Genomic DNA, 25,311 nt, shown 5'->3' with positions numbered 1-25,311 from the left:
GGGGGAATGATCTCCTACCCCAAGCCAGGATCAGGGCCTCAGTGCTCACTGGGTCAGAGGCAGGCAAAGAGCATGGGGAACTGGCTCACGATGTTGTTGCACAAGGTCTCCTGTCCTCCACTGCTCCATCATGGCGCCCGGTATCTTGTCTCCACTGGCTTGGGTTCAAGGGAACCCAGAGCTGCTTCTGCCCTGCTTGTGCTCCCACAGGTGGAAGGAGAGGCCTGGGGGCCTCGGGAGCCGGCTGTGCCCGCACCCCACAGGGAGGGCAGTGGAGTGATGCCAGGAGCCCCAAGGGACCCAGCACCCCCTGCTGCAGGGCACTCCCCCCGGTGGGGAGCACCTGCCTGGCTGGGCTCCCATCCAAGCATTAAATGCATACAACCGGGCTTAGCTAAGCAGAGCCACTGGGAGCCCAGCAAGACAGCCCAGTGGTAGGGGCCCAGCCCACCAGTGAGACCCCCGCCACCCCAGCAAGGCCCAGGGTGCCCAGACCTGGTCCCTGATGTTCTGCATCTGGAGCTGGGGGGGAAAGGGGGGGCAGGTGCTCCTCACTCCGGCCCCTAGCCCCATGCCCAGAGCACCCCACCCCCAGGAACCCAGCTTCACCCAAGCCCCCTGTGACTCCCACCCTGTTGCCAGAGCTGGGCAATTGTATCCCAAGATTTCCCCGCAAGGTCCCTCCCTAGAACCCCTTCCCTACAGCCCCACCTTGAGTCCACCCAGGACCCTAGCCCCAGAGCCCCCCCAGCCTATGGGAGCCCCAGTGCCCCCCATAGCCAGAGCTCCCCCCCCACCCTGCCAGCTCAGACTGGCCACATGCCCTGCCCTCACCCCCATGTTGTTCCTGGGGGCACGAGAGCCCCAGCCTTAGGTACAGTACAGGGTGGGGGCTGCAGCAGACTCTTACCACCTTTCTGCCCTAGGGCCAAGGCTGCGCTGGGCTTGCCAGCCCCCCCCAGGAGAAACTGGGTCACAGTCTGTGGCTTCCCCCCTGCCCTCCACTCCTCAGCTGCCTCCTTGAGCTTCCAGGCCTTGGCCTTGGAGAAGGATGAGAGCTCACAGGGCCCAGGCATGCTGGTGGAGAAGGGATCCAGTCCAACAGCACAGCACTGGATCCCAGCATCACAGACTGGGGAGCTGTGGCCACATCACTGCCACAGCCCCGACCCCAGGGCCACAGCCAGGTGGAATCACAGCACTGTGGCCACAGCTGAGCCACGTCAGGGCCAGACAGTATGAGGGGAACCAAGGTCCAACCACATCGGAGCCGAGCCTGGCACCCAGGGGCAGGAGAGCCATGGGAAGGGCTGAAGAGGGGCCAAATGGCTCAGGCAGCCAACAACTACTGCATGGGGGCAGAGGCCCAGCCTCAGCCTCTGGCTCATCCTGCATCCAGCTCCCTCAACGGCAAGCGGCTGCTGGGCTGAAGCAGGCGAGGGGCAGGTTTGCCCCGCAGGATGGAAACACTGGGTGGCAAAGACCGGCTGGAGTGGGGCCAGAGGGAGACCAGCACCCCACGGCACCTGGAGCCACGCTCTCCCACCTTGCGGCCATTACGCAAGCCACACCTGGACCGCAGTCGTGGAGAGGGCCAGAGCTAGAGACTGGGGATCTGGAAGTGGATAAGTGCCAAGCTAAGAGGGACACGCGGCCCAACAGTGGCGTGGAGCCCCCTCCACCTCTGTCTCCAAGACCCCAGGCCCCGGTGCAGGCAGGCAGGCCAACGAGGGGCTAAAACAAGCTGGGCTTTTATTGAGCTTGCTCATCTCTCAGGCCTGTAAACAGCGAGCAACAAGGGTGGGACACAGCCCGGGCAGGAAGGCCTTGTGCCCACGGCTGCTGCTGCAGCCTGCCAGGTACCCCAGCATGGAAGGGATCTCGCTCACCCCGTGCCACAGAGCCTGCTGGTGTCTGGAGCGCTGGAGGCAGGTGGGCGCTACCGAGGCGGCCCTGGGGCGGGGGGCAGGGGCTGGCGGCCCCGCAAGAGGTCACGTGTTCTTGGAGGCGTGGAACCCTGAGCTGTTTCCTCGCGGGCGCCCGGCGGTCACTGCGGGGGCAGGGGGATGCCCCGCGGGTCGGTGACCTGCCCCTCCTGCAGGTTCTTGACCAGCTGAGCCAGCCAGCGCTTGGTGGTGGTGTCGTCCTTGAGGACCTGGGCGAAGGTGGTGTCCTTCAGCTGATCGGGAAGGCACTGCCTGAGGGCTTCACGTGCCCTACACCAGGAGACGAGAAACAGGGGGACCAACAAATAAACCCGCACTGGCGAGAAGGGGGGGACCAACCCCGCTCCCGGGATGCTTGCTGCGCTGCCCAGACTGCCTGGAACACGCAACTGTCTCGTGGGCCCTTGACAACGTGCTGTGAGCACACAACTCCCAGCTCCTGGGCCTGGGACTGAGCCCAGCAGAGCCAGGACCTCAGAAGCAGAGGGAGCTGGCATCCTGCCCTGGCACCTGCCTTCCAGGGACGGGCCAGGCCGTGCAGAGCCAAGACAGGCAGCGATGCCCTCGGGAGAGCTGGGTGAGTCCACAGGGGTCCCGGGCACAGAAAAGCAGAAGTGGATTTGGAAGGAGACATGCGGCCCCAGCCCCCTGCCCAGCAGTGCATCAAGACAGCCCTAGTCCCAGACCCCAAACTCCTAAGATGTTTACCTGGGGTTGTCGGAGAGACGCAGGTAGCAGCGCACCACGTGCTTCAGCAGCCGCGCCGAGGGCTCCTTGGAAAGCTGCAGCACCATCTTGCCCTGTGGGCCAGAAGGCAGAGGGACTGTCAGGAGCTGCCAGCCGGGATGGGGCTGCCCGGCTCCTCCCCTTCACCCTGGGCATTGGCAAAAACGGATCCAGGGCGCTACAAAACGGGGTGTGGTTTGCAGAGAGGGGCTATGCCCAGCTCCCAGCCTCCTTCCCCTGCCCCCCGCAACTGGGGCAGACAACTGGCAAGGACACCAGTGCCAGGGAGGGCAAGCACTGCCCTGTCCCTCCGCTCAGAGGCAGAGCCCCTTCCCTTCACTTCCCACCACCCCCTCCTGCCCGTCACTGCCAGCTGGGCTGTTTAGCAAGGCAATGGTCAGGGGGCATATTCCCCCTCCCTGTGCCTGCTCCCAGGCTGGCAGGGAGGGGAGCTGCCATGTCTCGGGCCAAGTGCAACCCCTGTGCAGTGCAGCTGGAGCATACAGGAGCTCCCCATCCCTGTCCCAGCAGCAGGCAAGGGAGGGAGGGGAGGTGCCTTTGAGCACAGAGGGGAAGGGAGGGGGGAAACACTCTTGCTGCCTTTAAGACTGAAATCCCTGGCTGTTGCTCCAGCTGCATGGTCAGAAAGGTGGGAGGTAGGGGGGGCCTCCAGATCTGCCCCTGGTTAACCATCTCCCCAGAAGACACCAACCAGCTTTGAAGGATGGAGCCCCAGGTTTCCCCAGCCCAGGGGCTAATCATTCCCTGCACTACTGTGTTACACACCTGGGCCTGGTGTCTCACCCAGAACCACCAGCTTCCCTTGATCCGACAGCATGTGCAGACAGTTTGCCCTCCTGGGAGAATCTCTCATGGGAGGGATTTAACCCTGGTTGTTCCCAGGTTATTTCTCTCCTGGAGCAGGCATTGTTACTCTGAGACAAAAAGCCTAAATGCCAGGACATTTCTGGTTTCTCCTGGGAAAGCAGTGACTCTCTCCTGGGAGAAACTGAATTCTGTACAAGGCCAGAAACACCAAGCAGCTTGCAGCCTGGTACCAACACCCAGATGCACCTCCAGTTCCCGCCGACAGTCCCTTGGCACTCCAGCAGCCAGTTCAAACCCCATGTACCCTCCCAAGCGCTAGCATTGAATCAAAATGACTGGCAGAAAGCCAAGCACCTTGCAAAGAGTCTAAACCTGCCACCTTTGCAGTCACTTTGGACATGGCAAGTTTTGCTAACCAATGCCAGGCTAGACCTGGGGGAGGGCAGTCTGTGCTCTCAGAATCAATCTCAGAACCATAGAAAATGGGGGCTGGAAGGGACCTCAGGGGGTCACATCTAGTCCATCTCCCTGCTCCCAGCAGGACCAGCCCCAACTACATCACCCCAGCCAAGACTTTGTCTACCCAAGTCTTAAAACCTCCAAGGATTGAGACTCCACCACCTCTCTACAAAGCCTGTTCCAGTGTTGCACCACCCTCCTTGTGAGAAAGTTTTTCTTAATATCCAACCTCAACTTCCCTTGCTGCAGCTTGAGCCCATTGCTCCTTGTCCTGCCATCTGCCCCCACTGAGCACAGTCCAGCTCCATCCTCTTTGCAACCCCCCCCGCAGGGAATTGAAGGCTCTTACCAAATCCCCCTCAGACTTCTCTTCTGAAGCCCAGTTCCCTCCGCCTCTTCTCACAAGTCCTGTACCCCAGCCCCACAACCATTTTCAATGCACTTAAAGCTTGTGTAAACTCTCTCCTAGCCATGCAGTCAAGTCCAGTTAACATCAACACCAAGGAGAAACCTTATTTCCTGGCCCATCACAGCCACAGCACTCCAGCCCTACTGAAAACCCAAAATCACCTCTCTGGGTTTTCCATAAAACCACACCAGCTGGCAAAGGTTATACCCCTATTTTTAAATTCCATACTGGCTAGCCCTGAGATCTGTTTTTCCCCCGGGGTATTATAAACTATATTAAAAACACATCAGTGGACTGCAATGATCTCGGCCCACTCTTTTAGGGCTCTTGTGTGCATGTAAGCATAATTAATCATCTTTGCAACACCAGGATGTTAGTGGCTGGGGTCCTCCTGCTTTCCCGGAAGCAGGGGCAATGCCTGGGGCTGCATCAGGGTGACTGTCATGTTACTCAGGTTGGACATAGGATTTGTCTGGGGCTAATCCTGCCCTGGGACTAGATGCGACCTCCGGTGGTCCCATCCAGCCCCTTCTCTCTGTGATTCTAACATTACCCATGTCTATGGGCTGCAAGATGTTTAGGTCTTGCTCTGTTACTAATGGATGGGAAAGCACTTAACAGTGTAACCGATCGTTCCACCTTGTTCCAAACGTGGAAGAGAAACCTACTGAATGCTTCCGTTGCCCCCCACATCACTGCAACTCTACCAGCTCCACCAAGGAACAGGCACATACCATTACCAGGACAGCTTCTGTTCATAACCTGCCTTTAAAAAGGCCTTTAAAAGCCTGTAAGATATCAAGTGACCTACACTTAAAACACAGGTATTTCCTAAAGCACAATTAACGTCCTTTCTAGTCAGAGGCATTGCTGCTAACGAGGTGTTTAATCAGGCTGCTTGCAACCTGCTAAAAATAATGGATCTTCTGACACTTTGTCCAGCCAGTTGATGGCGGTGGCTTGCCCTTGAGGGACTTGGCTAATCATACCACCCTGCGGCTGGAGCAGAGAGAGGTGAGCAAAGGGAAAGGACCAGCCAGTCCTACCAATATCATGGCGACGTGAGAAAACCGCTCATATGTCTGGCAGATGTAAGCCAGCCCGGTGTCATCCAAGAGGATCTTCTGAAGAATAAAGGTGGCAACCTGGAATGGAGGAGACAGAACACGCTCAGCTGCTTCCACAGAGAACGTCCAGCCCCATCTGTTCTGTGACGGGAACCCCAGGAGGACGAGCTGGACATTGCCCCACATGTGGAACTGGCAGTGAGCAGGGGCACAGCAGGGGAGGGAGTTGGGTGTGAACAAAGGACGAAACCTGGTCAGGTGTTCGCTAACAACCACCAGGGCACCATCCAAGAGACCTCAAGCAGGGGAGGCCTCACTACTCGGTTTGGCTGACCAGCTGCAGGGAGCAGGTGATGGGTTTAAAATGAACGAGTAAAAGGACTTTTTGACATAATGCACTACTAAAATGTGGGATTTGTTGCCCCAGGAGGGAGTGGAGGCTGACAGCAGTCAGGAAGGGACTGGATATGTTCATGCAGGATTCATGGGTGTTGAACAGACTGGGTGGAAATGTTTCATCAGGAACCTCCAACCCAATGATGGTGGAGGCCAGGGAGGGTGCTGGATAGGGGACAGAGCACTCTAGAGAGATCCAGGTTGGCGTCATCCTCTATATAGCATCGGGCCTGCCAGTGTTGGAGATGGCACACAAGGCTGGATGGACCATAGGTCTGACCCAGTCTAGCACTGGAAATTTTACCCTATGATCAGGCTGGTAAGGACTGGGTTGGGGGTGGGGAGAGAGAGGAGGGGTTGCCTTCCTCTGTAGCAAGGGGTCATAGTCCTCTCCCTGGGATCTCTTGAGTGTGTATTAACAGCCTTGTATAGAAGCAGGATATTGTCCCCCAGCAGGGTCGGGTGTGATGTCTGGTGTTGTGTCAGGATTGATGGTATTTTTATGAAAAGTTTATATGATGGGTTTGTCTGGGATGGTTTGGACAGGGCTGATTCTGCCTTGGGCAAGGGGTTGGACGAGACCTTCCCTCCGGAAGTCCCTGCCAGCCCCGCTTCTCTAGGATTCTGTGATCTACCTGCTGCCATGAGGGATGAAGGGGCCAAGGAAGCACCGAACACAGACCCAGAGAACAAGGCTCGGGGCAAGTACCGTTTTGGAGAGCTCGCTTCCAGACTCCATGATGCGCAGGCACAGCGGGATAATCTCTGTCGTCAGGAGGAAGTTGATGACTTCCTGCTCGTCTGTCTTCACCAGGGCTCCTGGGGAAGGTGGGAGGGAAACCGTGGATGGGACTTGTGAGACAATCCTGGTTTTTTTTAGAGCACACTGAGCATTGCTCCAAGGCTCTCACATGCAGAAGCACTTCTGAGTACCAGCAGGACACCCAAAGGCCTGAATGGGTCCTCCACGGTGGGGAGTGGAATCAGCAGTCAGCCTTCCCCAGAGGTAAATATTGAGGGGACTGAACCCCTGGATTTCCAAGCAGGCACTTACAGAAAGTTGCCCATACCACCCAGGAGCAAGAACCAACACCTCAGACAGGCCAACAGCTTTTGGGAGTCCTTTCCAAGCATGTGCTATGGTCATGAGAGCAGAGGGGAGTGTGTTGTACTGTACTACCCAGCGACCCAAGGCCACCCCCTCCCCAGGCCAGGTTAGAGAGCTCCTCAGCAGAGACATCATCATCTAGGGGGGAAAACGTGTCCAGGCCAGGACAGCATAGAGGGAAACCCTGGTTTGCACCCTCTAGTCACTGGTCTTGGCTGGCTGAGGACTGAACAGAGGCTGCTGACAGGACCCACTCCCACAGCCCCTCTGTTGGGGCAGACCCTTCTCTCCTGGGTGAGGAAGGGGTTTGTGACCCTCTCTCCGGCCTGCACCTCCCAGCAAACCCTCTCTGGCATGGGCTGATGAGATACAAGCTAGAGTATGCACTTGGGCATCAAACCCCTCTGCCCACAAAAGCCATGGCTGCAGGGCTCCTGGGGGCTTTTCATTCCTTGCATGTAGCATTTAGAGACACCGCTGCGGGCTCTACAAGGAATGAAGCCAGCAAACTCGGTGCAGTGAGAAGTGACAGCCTCCAGCAGCGGTAACACCGATATCACATGGGGAAGGACAGTAACAGGGATGTGGATGGTCTGCATTGGTATAAGGGGCTGCAGAACAGCAGTTAGGGAACAAGCGGGTGCTCACCGATGACGCCGAGGCTGGTGAGCCTCAGGTACTCGAAGGGCCGGGTCTTGCTGACGGTGTGCAGGAAGGGGTAGAGGAAGAGGGGGATGTGGGCCGCCAGGAAGGCCGACCTGCAAGAGAGGACACGATCCTTGAGAGCCCTGGGGGGAGATGAGAACACGTGACACGGGCACAGAATGTGTTCTCCTGCCTGGGTCTGTGCAGATGCTGACACAAGCACTCCTCACTGGAGACAGTGACAGGGAGGCAGGCGAAGCAACTGGCTGCAGGCCACGTGCCAGGCCAGGGCAGGCGATCACCTGCCATTACAGCTTCTGGCTGTGCAAGCTTGACCCTCAATGACCTGCCACCCCCCTGCCCATGGCCTGTCCCTGCTCATGTCTAGACAGTTAGACAGTACACTCTCTATGGCACAGACTACCAGCCACTACCTGCATGCATGGCCCCAAGCCCAGTAGAGAACATGACAGCATCTGCGCATCTAAAACCACCACCACCAGCTCCAACCCCTCCTGAGAGTGGACAACAAGGAAGGGAGACTGCAGGGAGCCAGGGTGAAGGTTACTTCATTACTGTGTTCAGAGGAAGCTAAAGGGCGCTCACCCTGTGTGGGCTCAGCCAAAAGCCTTCCCCAGCAGAGATCTCTCTGGAATTGTGATGATACAGAAACCCACCACCAGGCTCTTTCCTTGGGCACTAACATGGGGGGCTGTTAAATACCATGTGGCAGGGGCTATGAAACACCTTGTGTTCCCTGATCACTCCAGCAGGCTGCTTCAGGGAGGCTGGAAAGGCAAGGCGACCAGGCCATTGGGCTGATTTTGCCAGCGCCTGATGGCGTCTTCTGACACTTCGCTCTCACAGCAGGAACCTCTCCCAGGCTGCATGCACAGGTGCGCCGATATCATGAGTGAAAGCAGCATTGAGCTGTCGATCACCCACCCTTGGCCGTCACCCCATGCGCCCCTTACCTGGTCTCTGGGTGTGAGGCGACGCACTGCAGCAGCGCCAGGGCATTGCAGACTCGGTTGGACTGATGAGCCGTCAGGGTTGGTGGGTTTATGGAGGGGTAAATATTTACAATTTCCTGGAAGAAATTAAAGCAACAGTAAGGGCCAAGGCTCTAACAAGAAAGCCAAGTGCCTGCGAGGAGCTGGGTGAGAGCTGCCTCCTCCTGTGACCAATTCAAGAGCAGTCTGAAAGGAAGTGGAGCCCTGAAGGCAGCCAATGCTGCCTAGGGGAGGTCTGCACTGCACAGCTGACAAGGATGGCAAAGGGATGCAGCAAATCTGCAAGAAATTCTTCTGATGACAGCTGCACTGGACTGCTCCAGAGGCAACAACAAAGATGATCAAGGGCTTGGAAGACAAGCCACATGAGGAGAAGCTGAAGGAGCTGGGTCTGTCCCACTTGCAGAAAAGGAGCTTGAGAAGATAACTGGGCCAAAAGAAATCTCATGAGGTTCAACAAGGACAAGCGCAAAGTCCGGCACTTAAGAGGGAGCAATCCCCTGCACCGGTGCAGGATGGGGGTGGCTGGTTGGGCAGCAGCTCTGCAGAAAAGGACCTGGGGGGACAGGAGACAAGAAGCTGAACAGAGCCGGCAGTGTGTCCTTGTTGCTGAGAAGGTCAACATCATCCTGGGCTGCATTGGTAGAAGCGTTGCCAGCAGGTCAAGGGAGGTGATGCTTCCCCTCTACTCAGCACTGGGGAGGCCACATCTGGAGTCCTGCGTCCAGTTCGGGGCCCCCCACTATAGAAAGGATACGGACACATTGGCGAGTCCAAGAGAGGGCAATAAAAATGGGTGGAGGGCTGGGGGACATGACTTATGAGCAGAGGTCTAGGGAACTGGGTTGATTTAGTCTGGAGAAGAGAGGACAGAAGGGGATTGAATAGCAGCCTTCAACTCCCTGAAGGGTGCCAAGAGGATGAAGCTGGACTGTCCTCAGCGAGGGCAGATGACAGGACAAGGAGCAATGAGCTCACGTTGAAGCAAGGAAAGTTGAGGTTAGATATTAGGAAAAAAACTCTCTCACTAGGAGGGTGGTCAAGCACTGGAGCAGGCTCCCCAGAGACGTGGTGGAGTCTCCATCCGTGGAGGTGTTGAAGACCCAGGTAGACAAAGCCTTGGCTGGGATGATGTAGTTGGGGCTGGTCGTGCTTGGAGCACGGGGTTGGACTCTATGCGACCTCCCGAGGTCCCTTTCACCATTATTTTCTATGATTCTGAATACCTGAAGGACTGCTGTAGCACCTTTTCTCTCTTGATGCAGAGAGCAGGACGCAGACCCCTGGCTTGAAGTTGCAGGGAAGTCGGTTTACATTGAATCCCAGGAAACACTACTACACTGTTAAGTAGGGAGACAGTGCGGGGACTCTTCAGCACTGGATGGTTCAAGAAGCTGGAAAGGCGCTGGGCAGGGATGATCTCGGTGCAGTGATGCCTGTGCTATGCTATAGGGATTTCCCAGGCTGCAGGGATTTACTAGTTGCCTCCCAGTGCTATATGTGTTGGGGGGGGGGGGGTGGAATTTAAGCTCTCCTCACCAGGCACTGGGTGTTGGCTGCAGCCCAGGCTGGAGACTGTGACCCGCAGGGTCCTGGCTAGAAGCTCTTGCCCCACCACCCACACTGCCTTGGGGTGGCAGGCAGGGATTTGCCCCCTGCTCAGCCTGGCCTGGGGGGTTTCCCCTCCCTCTGCAGCGGGGCATGGCCTAGGCCTTCTCCAGCGCCCACCAACCCCCCCGGCAGCAGCAGGATGTTGGTGGCTGTGGCCCCTCTGTATCCCAGGGGCTGGGGGGGAGCAATGCCTGGGACTGTGTCAGGGGCAACTGTGCTGTGTGGCTCAGAGGTCACGCACAGGGTTTGTCTGGGTGGGTTTGGACAGGGCAGATCCTGCCTCGGGCACAGCTTGGACTAAATGTGACCTCCTCAGTTCCCTGCCAGCCCCACGGCTCTAGGAGTCTATGATTCTTAGACTCCCAGCCAGCACCTACAAGTACTTACACAGTTGCAGAGAAAAGCACCTACACCATGCCCAACCATCCCAGAATGCAGTTCTGCTGTGTGCCAGGACCTCTGTTCTCCTTGAACTGACTCTACAGAACCAAATCACAAGGTCCCATGAGTACAAGAGAGGTCTTGAGAAGTACAAAGCTTCTGACCTACTTCTGTCATAAAGAAGCGGGGCTGGAAGGGACCTCTGGACTTCATATCTAATCTAATCCCTGCCCAAGGCAGGATCAGCCCTGTCCAAACCACCACAGACAAACCTATTATCCAACCTCTGAGCAAAATGACAGTCACCCCCCACACAGCCCCAGGCATCACCCCCACCCCTGCCCCAGGGGTGCCATGGTCACCAACTTTCTGCTGTTGTAAAGGGAGTTAATATATGCTTGAGTGACTCCAGGTAGAGGCTGCAAAGACAAACACCACTGCCCCCCAATCCCAACTCCAGTCTGTACAAATCTGACCATGGGGGAAAATTCCTTCCTGACCCCATATCTGGCATCAATCTGACCCTCATCAGAGAGGCAAAACCCCCTAGCCTGGAAACTCCAACTTTGGCACAGCCTGGTCCCAACCTCCACCCTGGGCTGTAGCCAGCACCCAATGTCTCAGAGAAGTTTAAAAAGAACCAAAACTCTGACATGTAGCAGCAGGAGGAGGAAAAAAAACTCTTCCCAACCCCATGCTCATTTCTAACAGCTTCTGACCTCCTCCCCTGGTCCCTTCCAAAGAGAAGTTTAACTCTGCATGCCCTGCCTCCCTGACTTCCTTTCTTCCAAGGACACCTACATGTTGGATGCTGAGAGAAGCTGCTATGGAATATAGTGCCCTGGGAAGAGGCAAACAGCTATGTCTGAGCAGGGAAGGATGTGGGTGTGTTTATCTGGAGCATCTCTCCATGCAGTTGGGGAGTGGCCAACTAACTGCCACCCAAACCAGGGAGTAGTCTGTGTTACTAGGGAACTGGGGGAGAGAGGGGACAAGCCAGTGAGATGTGTAGGGGTTCTGGATACACCAGGCTGTAGTTATACTAAGCTCGAGGTAAGCTATGGTATCTGTAAAGGACCTTGGGAGTAGCTGGCTTCCTGAGGAATAAGTAGTTAGGCTTCACTAGTAAAGTAGAAATAACAAGAGGCAAGCTGGATTTAGCAGGGGGTGAGCTGGGAAAGCCCAAACTCAGCAGGACGTGAGCTGGAGAAGCCCCAAATCAGCAGGGAGCGAGCCCTAGATACCCGACTGTGGCAGGCAGCAGCTGCAGTTGGCAAGAGACAGCTACGCTGACTGGGCTGATGGCTAAACAGTCCTGCTAGTGCATTGTCCTAAGAGGCAATAAACCTCTCTAAACTTTTGTCACCGAACCTAAGAATTGCCATGTCCTGGGTCCATCTTGCCCAGTGTCCCATCCCGTTGCCCCCCCGCCCCGTGTCACGGCAGCAGAGAGCAGAGGCTGAAAGTGAGAGTGACCTGGGTCTAATGAAGGTTTTTTCCACTGTTCCCCTCTTGCAGCTTCCAGCATTTGTCCAGCCCAGTGTTTTTCAACCTTTTATCATTTGTGGACCCCTTTGGAAATTTCAAATGGAGGAGCAGACCCCTTGGAACTGTAAGTGTGGGTATTCACATGCTTTTTAATTGATCACAGTCATCTTTTGGGGATCCCTTAGACATAAGCTACAGAACCCCAAGGGTCTGTGGACCACAGATTGAAAACTACTGGTTTAGAAAGTTCTGATTCAGAGGCTGAGACATTCACTCCCATACTCAACAGCTCCGGATGCCCCTTTCCTCTGAGAACATATCTAATCTCTTTGTTTCATAGTTTCATAGTTTCTAGGGTCGGAAGGGACCCGAGCAGATCATCCAGTCTGACCCCCTGCCGTGGCAGGAAAGAATACTGGGGTCAAACGACCCCAGCAAGATGTTCATCTAACCTCCTCTTAAACACCCCCAGGGTAGGAGCCAGGACCACCTCTCTTGGAAGTTGGTCCCAGACCCTAGCCGCCCTGACCGTGAAGTCGCGCCTCCTGATGTCTAACCTAAACCTACCCTCTGCCAGCTTGTGACTGTTATTCCTGGTCACTCCTGGTGGTGCTCGGGGGAACAGGGACTCCCCCAATGCCTGTTGGTCCCCTCCAACTAGTTTGTAACAGGCCACTAGATCCCCCCTCAGCCTTCCCTTGTGGAGGCTGAACAGGTTCAGGTCCCGTCGCCTCTCCTCGTAGGGCCTGCCCTGCTGCCCCCTGACCATGCGAGTGGCCTCCTCTGGACCCTCTCCATGCTGTCCACATCCCTCCTGAAGTGCGGCGCCCAGACCTGGACGCAGTACTCCAGCTGCAGCCTGACCAGTGCCGCATAGAGGGGGAGCATCACCTCTTTGGACCTGCTCAAGATGCATCTGTGGATGCAGGACAAGGTGCGGCTGGCCTTCCTGACCACGTCCCCACACTGCCGGCCCATGTTCATCTTGGAGTCAATGATGACCCCCAGATCCTTTTCCGCCTCCGTGCTGACAAGAGGGGAGTTCCCCAGCCTGTAGGTATGGTGCTGGTTGTTCCTCCCGAGGTGCATCACCTTGCACTTGTCTGTGTTGAAACCCATCCTATTCTCGTCCACCCACCCTCGTAACCTGTTTAGGTCTGATTGTAGCCTGTTGCACCCTTCCAGTGTGCCCATGTCCCCCCACAACTTAGTGTCATCAGCAAATTTGAACAGGGGCTTTTTACCCCCTCGTCCAAATCACTGATGAAGATGTTGAACAGTGCGGGCCCGAGGACCGAGCCCTGGCGGACCCCACTGCCCACGTCCTTCCAGGTCGAACATGACCCATCCACTACCACCCTCTGGGTGCGGCCCTCCAGCCAGTTGGTGACCCATTTGACTGTGTGGGTGTCTACACCACAGCCCCCCAGTTTCTTAATGAGAACGGGGTGAGAGACAGTGTCAAAAGCCTTCCGGAAGTCCAGGAAGACGATATCCACTGCTACCCCTGCAGTGAATCTAGCTAAACCATCAGCTCCCAACAGATCTGCTGGCAGCAAGTCCCACACTTTAAATGACATGCTAGGTGAACAAGAACTGCCAGGTAAAACTTAAGATCTACTAGTTCCATGCTGTGACCCCTTGTTCTTGTCTGGCAAGAGACAGTCCATAATAAATCCCTAGTGACTTTCTTTTTACCGTGTAATATTTTGTAAGCCCTTGCCATGTGTCCCCTCAACCTCTTTTCCGAACTGACCAGGCCTGGCCTCTTTAGTCTCTCCTCACACTGATGCCCCTCCATAGCACTAGCTGTCCTTGCTGCCCTTCTCTAGTTCCTCTATATCCTTTTTGAGGAGTGGGGATCACAGCCGGGCACAGCATTCAAGGTGTGGATGCACCATGGATGTATAAAGGGGCATCATAATACTGCCAGTTTTGTTCACAATTCCTTCTTAATCATCCTTAACACGCCTGCCTTTTTGACAGCTGCTAAGCATGGAGCTGATGATTTTAGCCAACTATCTACAAGGACTCCGAGATCTCTCTCCTTCAAGTCATTTATTCTGTATCGCACCGAGGCTCCAGGAGGCTGGTGGCAGATGTCAGCCTCTGTGAGTCCACAGACCTGAGCAGCCTGAACCCCAAGAGTGACAGCAAGCAGGAGGCTGGCTGGCTGGGAACACCCCCGCGACAACACTACGCACCTGGAGGAGGGCTGCAATTGTGCCGAATGAGTGCCATAGCATTGGGGCCAGGTCAGGCACTGACTCCCGCTTCTTGCTCAGCTCCAGTAGGGCATTCTCGCGGGTCTCGGGGCTGGACAGCTCGTTAATCCACTGGTAGATCTTCTCACGATCCACCTGAGCCAGTGCTGTTGGCACCGGCTAGATAGGAGACAAAAAAAATCCATGAGCATGCTGCCTTCCTATCCAATTCAAACCGTGCTCTTTCCATGGGACAGACAGATATGAGACGGGCCATTAGCATGGCCATGCAGAGAGCCTTGATGTGGGAGGAAGGCAAAGCCCACATTGTTTTTTAAAGGTAGCAGGACCTGGGGTTAGGGTCTTTCACTGACTAGGACCAATCTTTTGTTACTGCAGTGTCTTTGAACCTCCTGATAAATGTCATCTAGTAACCTTCTTCAGCAAGCTGCATGTCTCCAGCTTGCCCCAGCAGGGATCTAGGGGAGGTGGGGTTTTAAATCCTCTGTCCACAGGGGAGATAGAGTTGGATTAAGTGTCTGTAGTGGCACTGCTCAAGCCATGAACATTACAAAATGGCATTTATGGCACACTTAAAAGGCAAAAAAAAAAGGAAGGAAGAAAGAAAGAAAGAAAGAAAGAAAAACAGGGACCTCTGGGGCGGACTTCGCTCTTTTTGTCATCTCCAAAACACTCAATGTCAGCTTCTCAATTCATTAAAATTACACCAAAATAAGCTCACGAAAGTGAGGAAACATCCAAAATTATTCCAATATTTGCATGGTACAGTGGGGCAAACTGACTCTACAACTAAACACTTAACTGGTTGCAGTCTATCCTGTTTATCTTGCTTGTGTTCCTGACAACTTCTACTATATAAACACATATGCATATACATATATACCACGCTCATACATATACAGCTACCTATACATACATTCATGTACATGTGCAATACATAAGTGCCCATATCTGCACATGCATGTGCAGTACATAAGTACATGCATTTACATGCACACACATGTGCATATATATATGGACACACGTGTGCGCATGCATGCATACATGCATGCATCATTTCATAGTTTCTAGGGTCGGAAGGGACCTGAGTAGATCATCTAGTCTGACCCCCCCACCATGGCAGGAAACAATACTGGGGTCAAACAACCCCAGCAAGATGTTCATCGAACCTCCTCTTAAAAACCCCCAGGGTAGGAGCCAGGACCACCTCTCTTGGAAGTTGGTTCCAGATCCTAGCCGCCCTGACCGTGAAGTAGCGCTTCCTGATATCTAGCCTAAACCTGCCCTCTGCCAGCTTGTGACCGTTATTCCTGGTCACTCCTGGCAGTGCTCGGGGGAACAGGGACTCCCCCAATGCCCGCTGATTCCCCCTGACTAGTTTATAACAGGCCACGAGATCCCCCCTCAGCCTTCTCTTGTGGAGGCTGAACAGGTTCAGGTCCTGTCGCCTTTCCTCATAGGGCCTGCCCTGCTGTCCCCTGATCATGCAAGTGGCCTCCTCTGGACCCTCTCCATGCTGTCCACATCCCTCTTGAAGTGCGGCACCCAGAGCTGGACGCAGTACTCCAACTGCGGCCTGACCAGTGCTGCATAGAGAGGGAGGACCACCTCTTTGGACCTGCTTGAGATGCGTCTGTGGATGCATGACAAGGTGCGGTTGGCCTTCCTGACTGCCTCCCCACACTGCCGGCCCATGTTCATCTTGGCATCAATGATGACCCCCAGATCCCTTTCCACCTCCGTGCTGACAAGAGGGGAGTTCCCCGGCTTGTAGGTATGGTGCCGGTTGTTCCTCCCGAGGTGCATCACCTTGCACTTGTCTGTGTTGAAACCCATCCTATTCACATCCGCCCACCCTTGTAGCCTGTCTAGGTCTGATTGAAGCCAGATGCTTCCTTCTAGTGTGCCCACATCCCCCTACATCTTAGTGTCATCAGCAAATTTGAACAGGGTGCTTTTTAGCCCCTCGTCCAAATCACTGATGAAGATGTTGAACAGTGCGGGTCCGAGGACCGAGCCCTGCGGAGCCCCACTGCCCACGTCCTCCCAGGTCGAACATGACCCGTCCACTACCACCCTCTGGGTGTGGCCCTCCAGCCAGTTGGCGACCCAATTAACTGTGTGGGCATCGACACCACAGCCCCCAGTTTCTTAATGAGAACAGGGTGAGAGACAGTGTCAAAAGCCTTCCGGAAGTCCAGGGAGACTATGTCCACTGCTACCCCTGCATCTAATGATCTGGTAACCTGATCATAGAAGGCCACCGGGTTGGTCTGACAGGACCTGCCGCTGATGAACCCGTGTTGGTTGCCCCTAAGCATGCAGTCCCCAGCTGGCCCCTCCTGGATGTGTCCCAGCATCATTTTCTCAAACAGCTTGCCTAGCATCGAGATAAGACTAACTGGCCTATAGTTTCCTGGGTCCTCCTTCCTCCCCTTTTTGAAGACTGGAACCATGTTGGCCCTCTTCCAGTCCTCCAGTACCTCACCAGAGCACCACAAGTGCTCATGGAGCTGTGCCAGGGGCCCTGCAATGACCTCAGCCAATTCCTTAAGGACTCTAGGGTGGAGATCGTCTGGGCCAGCTGACTTAAACATGTCCAGAAGCCCCCTAACTAGTTCCACGCTAACCTTTGGCCCATGTGTGCCTCCCCCGGGGCCCGAGGGGGGCCCAGCAGGGAGGTGGCTGTTCTGGTCCCTACTTAGGAAGACGGAGGCAAAGAAATTGTTAAACATGTTAGCTTTGTCATCTGGTGTGACAACCAAATTCCCCAACGCGTCCTGCAAGGGCTCCACGTTACCCGGGACCTTCTTTTTGCCCCCTGTGGATTTAAAAAAGGACTTCTTATTGTCCTTAATCTGAGAAGCTAGTCCTAATTCCATTTTTGCCTTGGCCTTCCTAACTGCCCCCCTACAACCCCGAGCGACTGCAGAATAGTCATTCCTGGTGATGACCCCTTTCTTCCACTGGGTGTAAGCCTCCTTTTTAGCAAGGAGACATTCTCGGATGCTTTTGGCGAGCCATGGAGGCTTGTGTGCTCTCCTGCTCCCTTTGATCCTCGTTGGGATGACCTCCCTTTGTGCTTGGAGGATCGTCTCCTTAAGGAGCCACCACTCTCCTTGGACACCTGGCTCCCCTCCCCTCTGGGACCTCAGCGCATCCCTGACTATTCTCCTTGGCTTGCTGAAGTTTGCCCTTCTAAAGGCTAGGGCTGCTGCCTTACTGCATGTATACATACAGACACCTTAAAGGAAATCCTTTGAAAAATTGTTTTTTGTGAAAAAAATCTTTTTCTGTAATAAGGCAGAAAAGGACAAACATGTCTTAAGGTCCATAACTGTTTTTCAGACTCCACAGGACAGTTTTCAAAGCTACTGCTGCACCCTTCCCTGCAAGGGTAAGTGTGACATCAGGGCTTGCCATATTTCTGGTACAAGAAAAGTCACAGTGGGGATTCCAGATTTTAAAATTCTTTCAAACTTCTGTCTACAGGACCTAAACTTCCACATCAAAACCTCAGGTCCAGACCTGTCCTGGTGCAAAAGCACTCACAGGGTCAAAATGTGCATGGCTGCTCTACACCAAACAGGCTGGCAGTCAAGCTTAAAAGAATCCTTGCACCTTAACATGCTCCATTGAGGTGTCAAAAATTCACATTTCAGGCTGGTCAGGCAGTGAAAACAATGAAGCTCTGGTAAAGACCTGTCCTAACAAGTCGGAAGGAGACATGTCACAGCTCCCTGAGGACACTCCCTGCTGCCCTCAGCAGCCACTTCTCAATATTCACCTCTCTCCTCTCTTTACTCCATCCCACACTTCAGGAATATCCCCATGCATGCCCTAGTTCATTAATACAAACTCTAATTGCTACCTTCCACTCTCCACTCACTTCTGCACAGTGACAGCACCAAACAGGCTCATTTGCAGCTGTCCAAGATACACAGCCAGAACAGACAACATGTATATGCCACATATAAGACAGGATAACACACTCCTACACCCTTCACCCAATGCAGTGCAGAACAACCCCTGTAAAAATCAGAGGCAAAGCTATGCCTGTATAATTACCCCCATGTAGTTGTCATCTGTCCCCAAGTTATCTTGGGACAGGCATTTGCTCAAGGTGCTGAAACACCTGCTTAGTGGACGCAGCTATCCCAGGGTGGCTGCACATCTGTCCCTTCCACATGCCAGAAGAATTAAAGGATAAATTATGCCAGTGCATATGTGTTGTTTGTCCAGGCTCACAACCCTGCCCTGCTGAGCTCCCAAGTCATTCTTCCCTTTATCTTTCCCCATATTAATCCTTCCTTCATCTCCTCCTGGTCTTGGGACATTTCAGGCTTTTTTTTTTTTTTTAGTGTGGTGAATAGTGACACATTCATTCTGTGTTAAAAGCTGAGAGACTAATCCTCTTAGCACCTCCAGTAATGAGGCTTACGAACACCGCAGAGTTTGGTTTGAATGACTGAGCGGCAAGCCCTTTAGCTGAGCTCAAATGTTCAGCCCAATTGTGCCAGGCCTGCTGGAAGTTTCAGTTCAAGCTGAATCTTTGAAGTGTTAGCCTGGGTCAGAGATTGAGAGAATACTAAATACATTCTCCACGCAATTAAGTTCATTGTGTCCACTGCCCTCGTTAATTAGAAGCAAATTGGTCTCCATGAGCTTTACAGCCTCCCATCATATTTAACTGTTCCCCGAAACACTCAATTAAAAGTCTTGAGGAAATGTTATTTCTTACATTCCCAAACTGCTGCTTTCCAGGCTACCACACATTTTTCTACTCTCTACCTAAATTCAGGGGGGACTTGAATTGGTAGATGCAAATACTCCACACAAATATTCAGATGAGCATCTAGGATCTTCCCAGACTGATTCCTGTTGCACCTTCAGCATGCAAGAGTTAGGACATGTGCTTTACCACACCCAGGACTGATCACTCCTGGAGCGTTGAAGGCCTCATGACGCTTTTTGCAGGAATAAAGGTGTTCCCCCCAGTTTTTGGGCCAAGCCACAACTCTGAGAGTTACACAAGTTCATTTAGACAATTAGGAACCAGAAGAAAAAAAATTAACAGGAAAATAAAAAGGCAATTCTTTCTAAAAGTCCAAGTTAAACATACTGACTGCTTAGAGAAAGGCACACCACCAGGCAATATTGTGTCCTAGCTATTTCTTGTGAGATAATTAACACAAGAACCCCAGAATGATCTCTCTAGTTAACAACTGTGACCTAACCTGGGTCTGCTTGCTTGGTGCTTTCACATCCCCTACTTTTACTTCAAGCTTTCCTTCACTAGCTGTTTTCATCTCTACTCTCTAGACCTCCCCAGTACTGAGCTATGCTATTTTCAGTTTTGAAAGCTAAATGCTGGCACTGTATAAAAGGCCAGGACTGTCTCACTGCAGCTTTCTAAAGACAAGGGTCTTTCTACCTAAAATAAGACTGTTCTGCTTTAGTCCCACTGGACTAAGCCAGGGCCTTCCTCAAGGAGAGCAGGATGTGTTGCAGCCACTAGCTCCCTCCAGATATTTCACAGATTTCACAGACACCAGGGCTGGAAGGGACCTCAGGAGATCATCGAGTCCAGCCCCCTGCCCAAAGGGCAGCAAGTCAGCTGGGGTCATAGGATCCCAGCAAGATAAGCATCCAATTTACTCTTGAAGGTGTTCAATGTAGGTGCTTGAACCACCTCCGCTGGCAGACTGTTCCAGACCTTGGGGGCTCGGACAGTAAAGAAATTCTTCCTTATGTCCAGCCTGAAAAGATCTTGCAGGATTTTGTGACCTTGCGACCTCGTCATCCCTTGGGGCGCTCTGGTGAACAAACGTTCCCCCAGATCCTGGCGGTCACCCCTGATAAACTTATAGGTGGCCATCAGATCGCCCCTGAGCCTGCGCTTTTCCAGGCTAAAAAGAGTCCCATGGCTCTCAGCCTGTCATCATAAGATGTGTTTTCCTGATCTCTGATCATGCGCGTGGCTCTCCTCTGGACTCTCTCAAGCTTCTCCACATCCTTTTTGAATTGTGGAGCCCAAAACTGGACGCAGGACTCCAGCTGTGGCCTCGCCAAGGCCGAGTACAAGGGGAGGATGACGTCCCGGGATTTGCTCGAGAAGAATCTATGGATGCAAGCCAGCATTTTGGTCGCTTTACTAGCTGAGCATCGCATTGCAGGCTCATGTTCATCTTGTGGTCAATGATGACCCCCAAGTCTCTTTCTTCTGTAGTGCTATCCAACGTAGCACTGCCGAGCCTATAAGGATCTGCAGGTTTTTCCTCCCAAGGTGGAGAACCTTGCATTTTTTGGTGTTAAACATCATCAGGTTCTCTTCTGCCCATTTGCTGAGCTTGTCCAGGTCAGCCTGGATCACCCGCCTATCTTCTGGCATGGATGCTTTGCCCCACAGTTTGGTGTCATCGGTGAACTTGGCCAGTCCACTCCTGACTCCAATGTCCATATCATTAATGAAGATGTTGAACAGTATGGGTCCAAGGACAGAGCCTTGAGGGGCCCCACTGGTCACAGGGCACCACGATGAGTGACTGCCATCAATTACCACCCTCTGGGTCTGGCCACGGAGCCAATTTCCCAGCCAGAGGATCGTGGTGGAGCCAAGGCCACGACTGGCCAGTTTGGCTAAGAGGTGATCATGGGATACCAGATCAAAAGCTTTTTTGAAGTCAAGATACATGACATCAATCTCTTCTCCCTCGTCCAGGTGATAGGTCACCTGGTCATAGAAGGAAATGAGATTGGTCAAACAAGACCTACCCGCAACAAACCCGTGCTGGCTATCCCTTAGGATGCTAGCCTGGGCCAGTCCCTCAAGGATGGCCTCCTTAATGAACTTTTCTAAGATCTTCCCCAGGATAGAAGTCAGGCTAACGGGCCTGTAGTTAGCCGGATCCACTCTCCTCCCTTTCTTGAAGATCAGCACCACATCGGCCTTCTTCCAGTCTTCTGGCACTGCACCAGAGCGCCAGGAGCTCTCGAAGACCCGTGCCAGGGGCTGGGCTATGACGCTCGCCAGCTCCTTGAGTGCCCTGGGGTGCAGGTTGTCAGGGCCGGCTGACTTGAAGGTATCCAGCTTCTCAAGGTGTTCCTTCACGAGGTCAGCATTGATGGAGGGTAGGGGATCCCCATCACCCGGATCTCCCTGTCCCATAGCAGGCACGGGCATCCCGTGGGACTGATGAAAGACTGACGCAAAGTACCTATTTAATAGGTTGGCTTTTTCCTGGGCATCAGTTGCCCCATCTGGTTTAGCAGGGGTCCAACGTTGCCCTTGCTTTTCCTCCGGCTCCCCACATATCTGAAAAAGGACTTTTTGTTGTCCTTGATGCTTGAAGCTAGTTGGAGATCAGTTGCAGCCTTGGCTTTCCTGGTTTGCTCCCTGCAGAACCGGACCAGTGCAGAATAATCCTCCTTGGAGGTGAATCCCGTCCTCCATCCTTTGTAGGCTTTCCTTTTTAGCCAAGTAGGTCCGCTAGGTCTCTGGGGAGCCAGGGGGGCTGCTGTGCCTTCTTGCTGCCTTTCCTCCATGTTGGAATAGATTTAGCTTGTGCACTGAGGATCACTTCCTTGAGAAGCAACCACTCTTCTTGAACTCCCATCTCCCTGGGGTCATGGTCCCTAAGGGCCTGACCGACTAGCCTCTTGAGCTTGTCAGAGTCGGCTTTTCTGAAGTCAAGGACTTCTGTGTTGCTGACTGACTTGCCAGCTTTACGGCACATGGTGGTGAAGGTGCTCAGCTCGTGGTCGCTGTCACCCAGCTTTCCATCGATCACTAGGTCGCCGATTAGGTCGTCCCCTGTAGCCAGTACCAGGTCGAGCAGCGCTTTGCCTCTCGTCGGCCCATAGACTTCTTGAGTCAGGTAGAGGTCATCCACGCACGAGAGAAAGCTTTGCGCCCGCTCGGATTTTGCCGAGTGATCTTCCCACAAGATGTCCGGGTAATTGAAGTCACCCATGACAACCAAGGTCCTGGAGCAAGCGGCCTCAGTCAGTTTCCAAGCGAACTCCTGGTCAAGCTCAGGACTTTGAGTGGGAGGTCTGTAGTAGACTCCCACCGTTGTGTCCCCTGTGCCGTATTCCCCACGAATTTTTACCCAGAGGGTCTCTAGCTGTCCATGCTGGTCGCCAACATCAGCTTGCAGGGACATGTAGCTTTCCTTCACATAGAGAGCTACACCCCCGCCCCTTTTGTCAACACGATCCCTCCTGTACAGGGTATCGCCCTCTATACCCGTGGTCCAGTCATGGGTGGAGTCCCACCAGGTCTCCGTTATCCCAATGACGTCATAATTCTTTGCACTGAGCAGGAGGACGAGCTCCTCCTGCTTGTTGCCCAGGCTCCTGGCATTAGTGTACAGGCAGGCAAGTGTCCCCTTGGGAGCTCTTGCCTTGCCCACAGATTGTGCCAGGGCTGGGGCAGGGGTGGTCTCCCTTAAGTGCCTTGGTCTGCTGGCTTTGCAAGGGTCGCTCAGTGGGCCAGCAGTGGCAGTAGTCCCCCCATCCCCCAGCGGGCTTAGTTTAAAGCCCAGTGGAGCAGGTCAGCTAGTCTGGCTGAGAAGAGCCTCCTCCCCAGGGGAGAGAGGTGGAGGCCATCTCTTCCCAGCAGCTCACTGCCTCTCTCGCCAAAGAGCGGGCTGTGGTCGTGGAAGCCAAAGCCTTCCCGATGACACCAGCTCCGCAGTCTTTGGTTCACTACGTAGATCCTCCTCTGCCTCCTCAGCCCATAGCCCGAGACTGGGAGGATCGATGAAAACACCACCTGAGCTCCCAGACCCCTAAGCCCCACTCCCAAATCCCTGTAGCGCCTCATGACCTGGCTGGGGGTGCTCCGAGCTGTGTCACTGGTGCCCACGTGAATAAGGAGCATGGGATAGTGGTCTGTGGGCTGGAGGAGCTCTGGGATCCTCTCCTCAATGTCTCGGATGCGGGCCCCCAGGAAGCAGCAGACTTCCCGGGCTAAGGGGTCGGGGCGGCAGATTGCCCTCAGTCCCCCGCAGGATGGAGTCTCCCGCAAAAAACACCTTTCATTTTGTCTTGGGGAGAGCAGGGGCGGTAGCTGTGGTTGTAGGGTGTAGTTAGGTTCCATTTATGCCTCTGTACCCTGGAAAGTATTAAAATATCAAGGTGTAGCTACTTGCGTCAGTCTAAACTCAAGTAGAAGGGTAGATTTGCAACACACAGATGAACCAAAGCAGATATACAGGATATGACAGACATACTATATACAGTATATGATATACATACAGTATTAGAGTACCTTCAGCACAGCTCTTCAAGAAGACACAATTCTGTCAGGTGCTGTGACCAGAGCACACGTCCACTACAAATATTTAAAATCAACTACCGCAATATCTTGCTTTCCTCATAGCAGCCAGAGGCAGGTTTTCGGGTTTTTTGGTTTTGTTTTTTTTAAAATCAATGCTGCTTTAAAGTGATTTTGCATCAGAAGGAAGACTAGAAAACAGAATAAGAAGCTCCACCAGCCTCTCATATATGATGAAAAGCACAGTAGGGATTGCAGTGGATGGTTCAAAGCACTTAACTCCAAACTTGTATGTTTTGTCCTCTACAAAACATCACTTCTGAGCCTAAATATTTAGCTCAGCAACTGACCGACAGCCACAGCAGCAAATCCCATCTGAATGTGATATTCTAACATATGGAAGATGTGAAAGTTGCTATAATTAACACCGTGCTTGCTAACAGTTCTGCCAAAGACAAGCAAGGTGGGGGTCTCACCCTTTTAAATGCTTGGAAAATGCCAGCTCTTATTTCTCACTGTTTTTGACTACAGAAAGAAAGCAGAGCGGTTCTGTGGCTGCAAAGAAAGCCCGCAGCAGGTCAGAGTAGCTGTAAGCCTATGAATTCCTGTTTGAAATCTCCAGGTTCATCTCGAGAATCAGGATCACACACCTAACAGTGCTAATGCTGCGCAGCCCGAAAGGATCTCCAGGAGCTGCAGCACCTGGCTCTGAATCACTGCTTTAGAGACAAACTGATCCAAAAAGGCAGCAGCTCTCATATGCAGTGGCCGATCGATGCCTTTGATGATGCCCTGTTGCGTCCGATGCTGGTTCATCTCTGCAACCTCCTGCCGCTCATCTCTAAATACACACTGGGGGGGGGGGTTGCCTTTGGGACCACGGCTTCTACCTAGCATCTCTTGAGCACGTTAACAACCTGTTAAAGGAGCAGGTCGGCAGCCACAGTGCCCCCTGCTCTGCCTAGGGCAGGGCTGGCTGCGAGGCCTGGTGCGGCGATGAGTTTTGTAGACAGTTGAGGCAATGGTTTGTCTGGGCTGGTTTGCACAGGGCTGGTCCTGCTTCAGGCAGGGGGCTGGACTCAACCACCACCCCAAACACCATGGACAGCCCCCCTCCCCTCAAAACTATGACACAGCCCCCAACCAAAAACTAAGGGACCGCCCCCCCCAAACGCCATGAACAGCCTGTCCTCGCCACAAAAATCTATGGGACCACTCCCCCAAACACCATGGACAGCCCCTCTCCCCCCAGAACTACGGGACCGCCCCCCCCCCCAAACACCATGGCCAGCCCCACTCCCCCAACTATGGGACCGCCACCCCTAAACAACATAGACAGCCCGCCGGCCCCCCCACAAGACTACGGGAGCGCCCCCCAAAACACCATAGCCAGCCGCCACCTCCACCCCCCAACACCATGGCCAGCCCCCCTCACCACAAATCTACCGCACCCCCCCCCCCCAAACAAATACCATAGCCCGCCCCTCCCGCAATAGGATGGCAAGGCCCCGCCCCCCGGGGCGGGCGGCGCAAGCTTACCGCGGCCGTAGCCAGGCTGTGCATGGCGACGCCGCCGGGGCTCGGGCCGAGCTCAGGAGGCCGCCATGACTCCGCGCTGCCCCCCCCCGGCGCCCTCTAACCCCTCCCCGTGCGCATGCGCCGGGTGCGCGGGCGGGGAGGGCAGCGGCACTGCGCATGCGTGCCCTCGCGCGCGGGGCATGCTGGAGGT

General features: G+C 54.1%; 1 protein-coding gene across 4 annotated transcripts; it reads right to left on the bottom strand.

Moving 5' to 3' along the window:
- Positions 1-1,735: 1,735 nt before the first annotated feature.
- Positions 1,736-25,277, bottom strand: CNOT9 (CCR4-NOT transcription complex subunit 9). 4 transcript variants are annotated; one of them, XM_090046148.1, is made up of 8 exons: positions 25,122-25,277; positions 14,282-14,461; positions 8,559-8,674; positions 7,588-7,727; positions 6,541-6,650; positions 5,415-5,513; positions 2,655-2,746; positions 1,736-2,216 (listed from the first exon to the last, which is right to left on the bottom strand). In XM_090046148.1, exons 1-8 carry the CDS (start codon positions 25,143-25,145, stop codon positions 2,048-2,050), a joined length of 930 nt encoding a protein of 309 aa, XP_089902274.1. In that variant the 5' UTR covers positions 25,146-25,277; the 3' UTR covers positions 1,736-2,047. The 4 variants fall into 4 exon arrangements, with proteins under 4 accessions (XP_089902274.1, XP_089902273.1, XP_089902276.1 ...); XM_090046147.1 differs by having other exon boundaries at positions 1,736-2,223; positions 2,656-2,746; XM_090046150.1 differs by having other exon boundaries at positions 7,588-7,697.
- Between the last annotated feature and the right edge of the window lie 34 nt (positions 25,278-25,311).

The sequence above is a fragment of the Crocodylus siamensis genome, chromosome 4 (genome assembly GCF_052110815.1).
Source record: "Crocodylus siamensis isolate JL-2025a chromosome 4, ASM5211081v1, whole genome shotgun sequence".
Classification (NCBI taxonomy): Eukaryota; Metazoa; Chordata; order Crocodylia; family Crocodylidae; genus Crocodylus; species Crocodylus siamensis.
The sequence above is the reverse complement of the archived record's forward strand: the minus strand, read 5'-3'. Positions and strand labels throughout refer to the sequence as shown.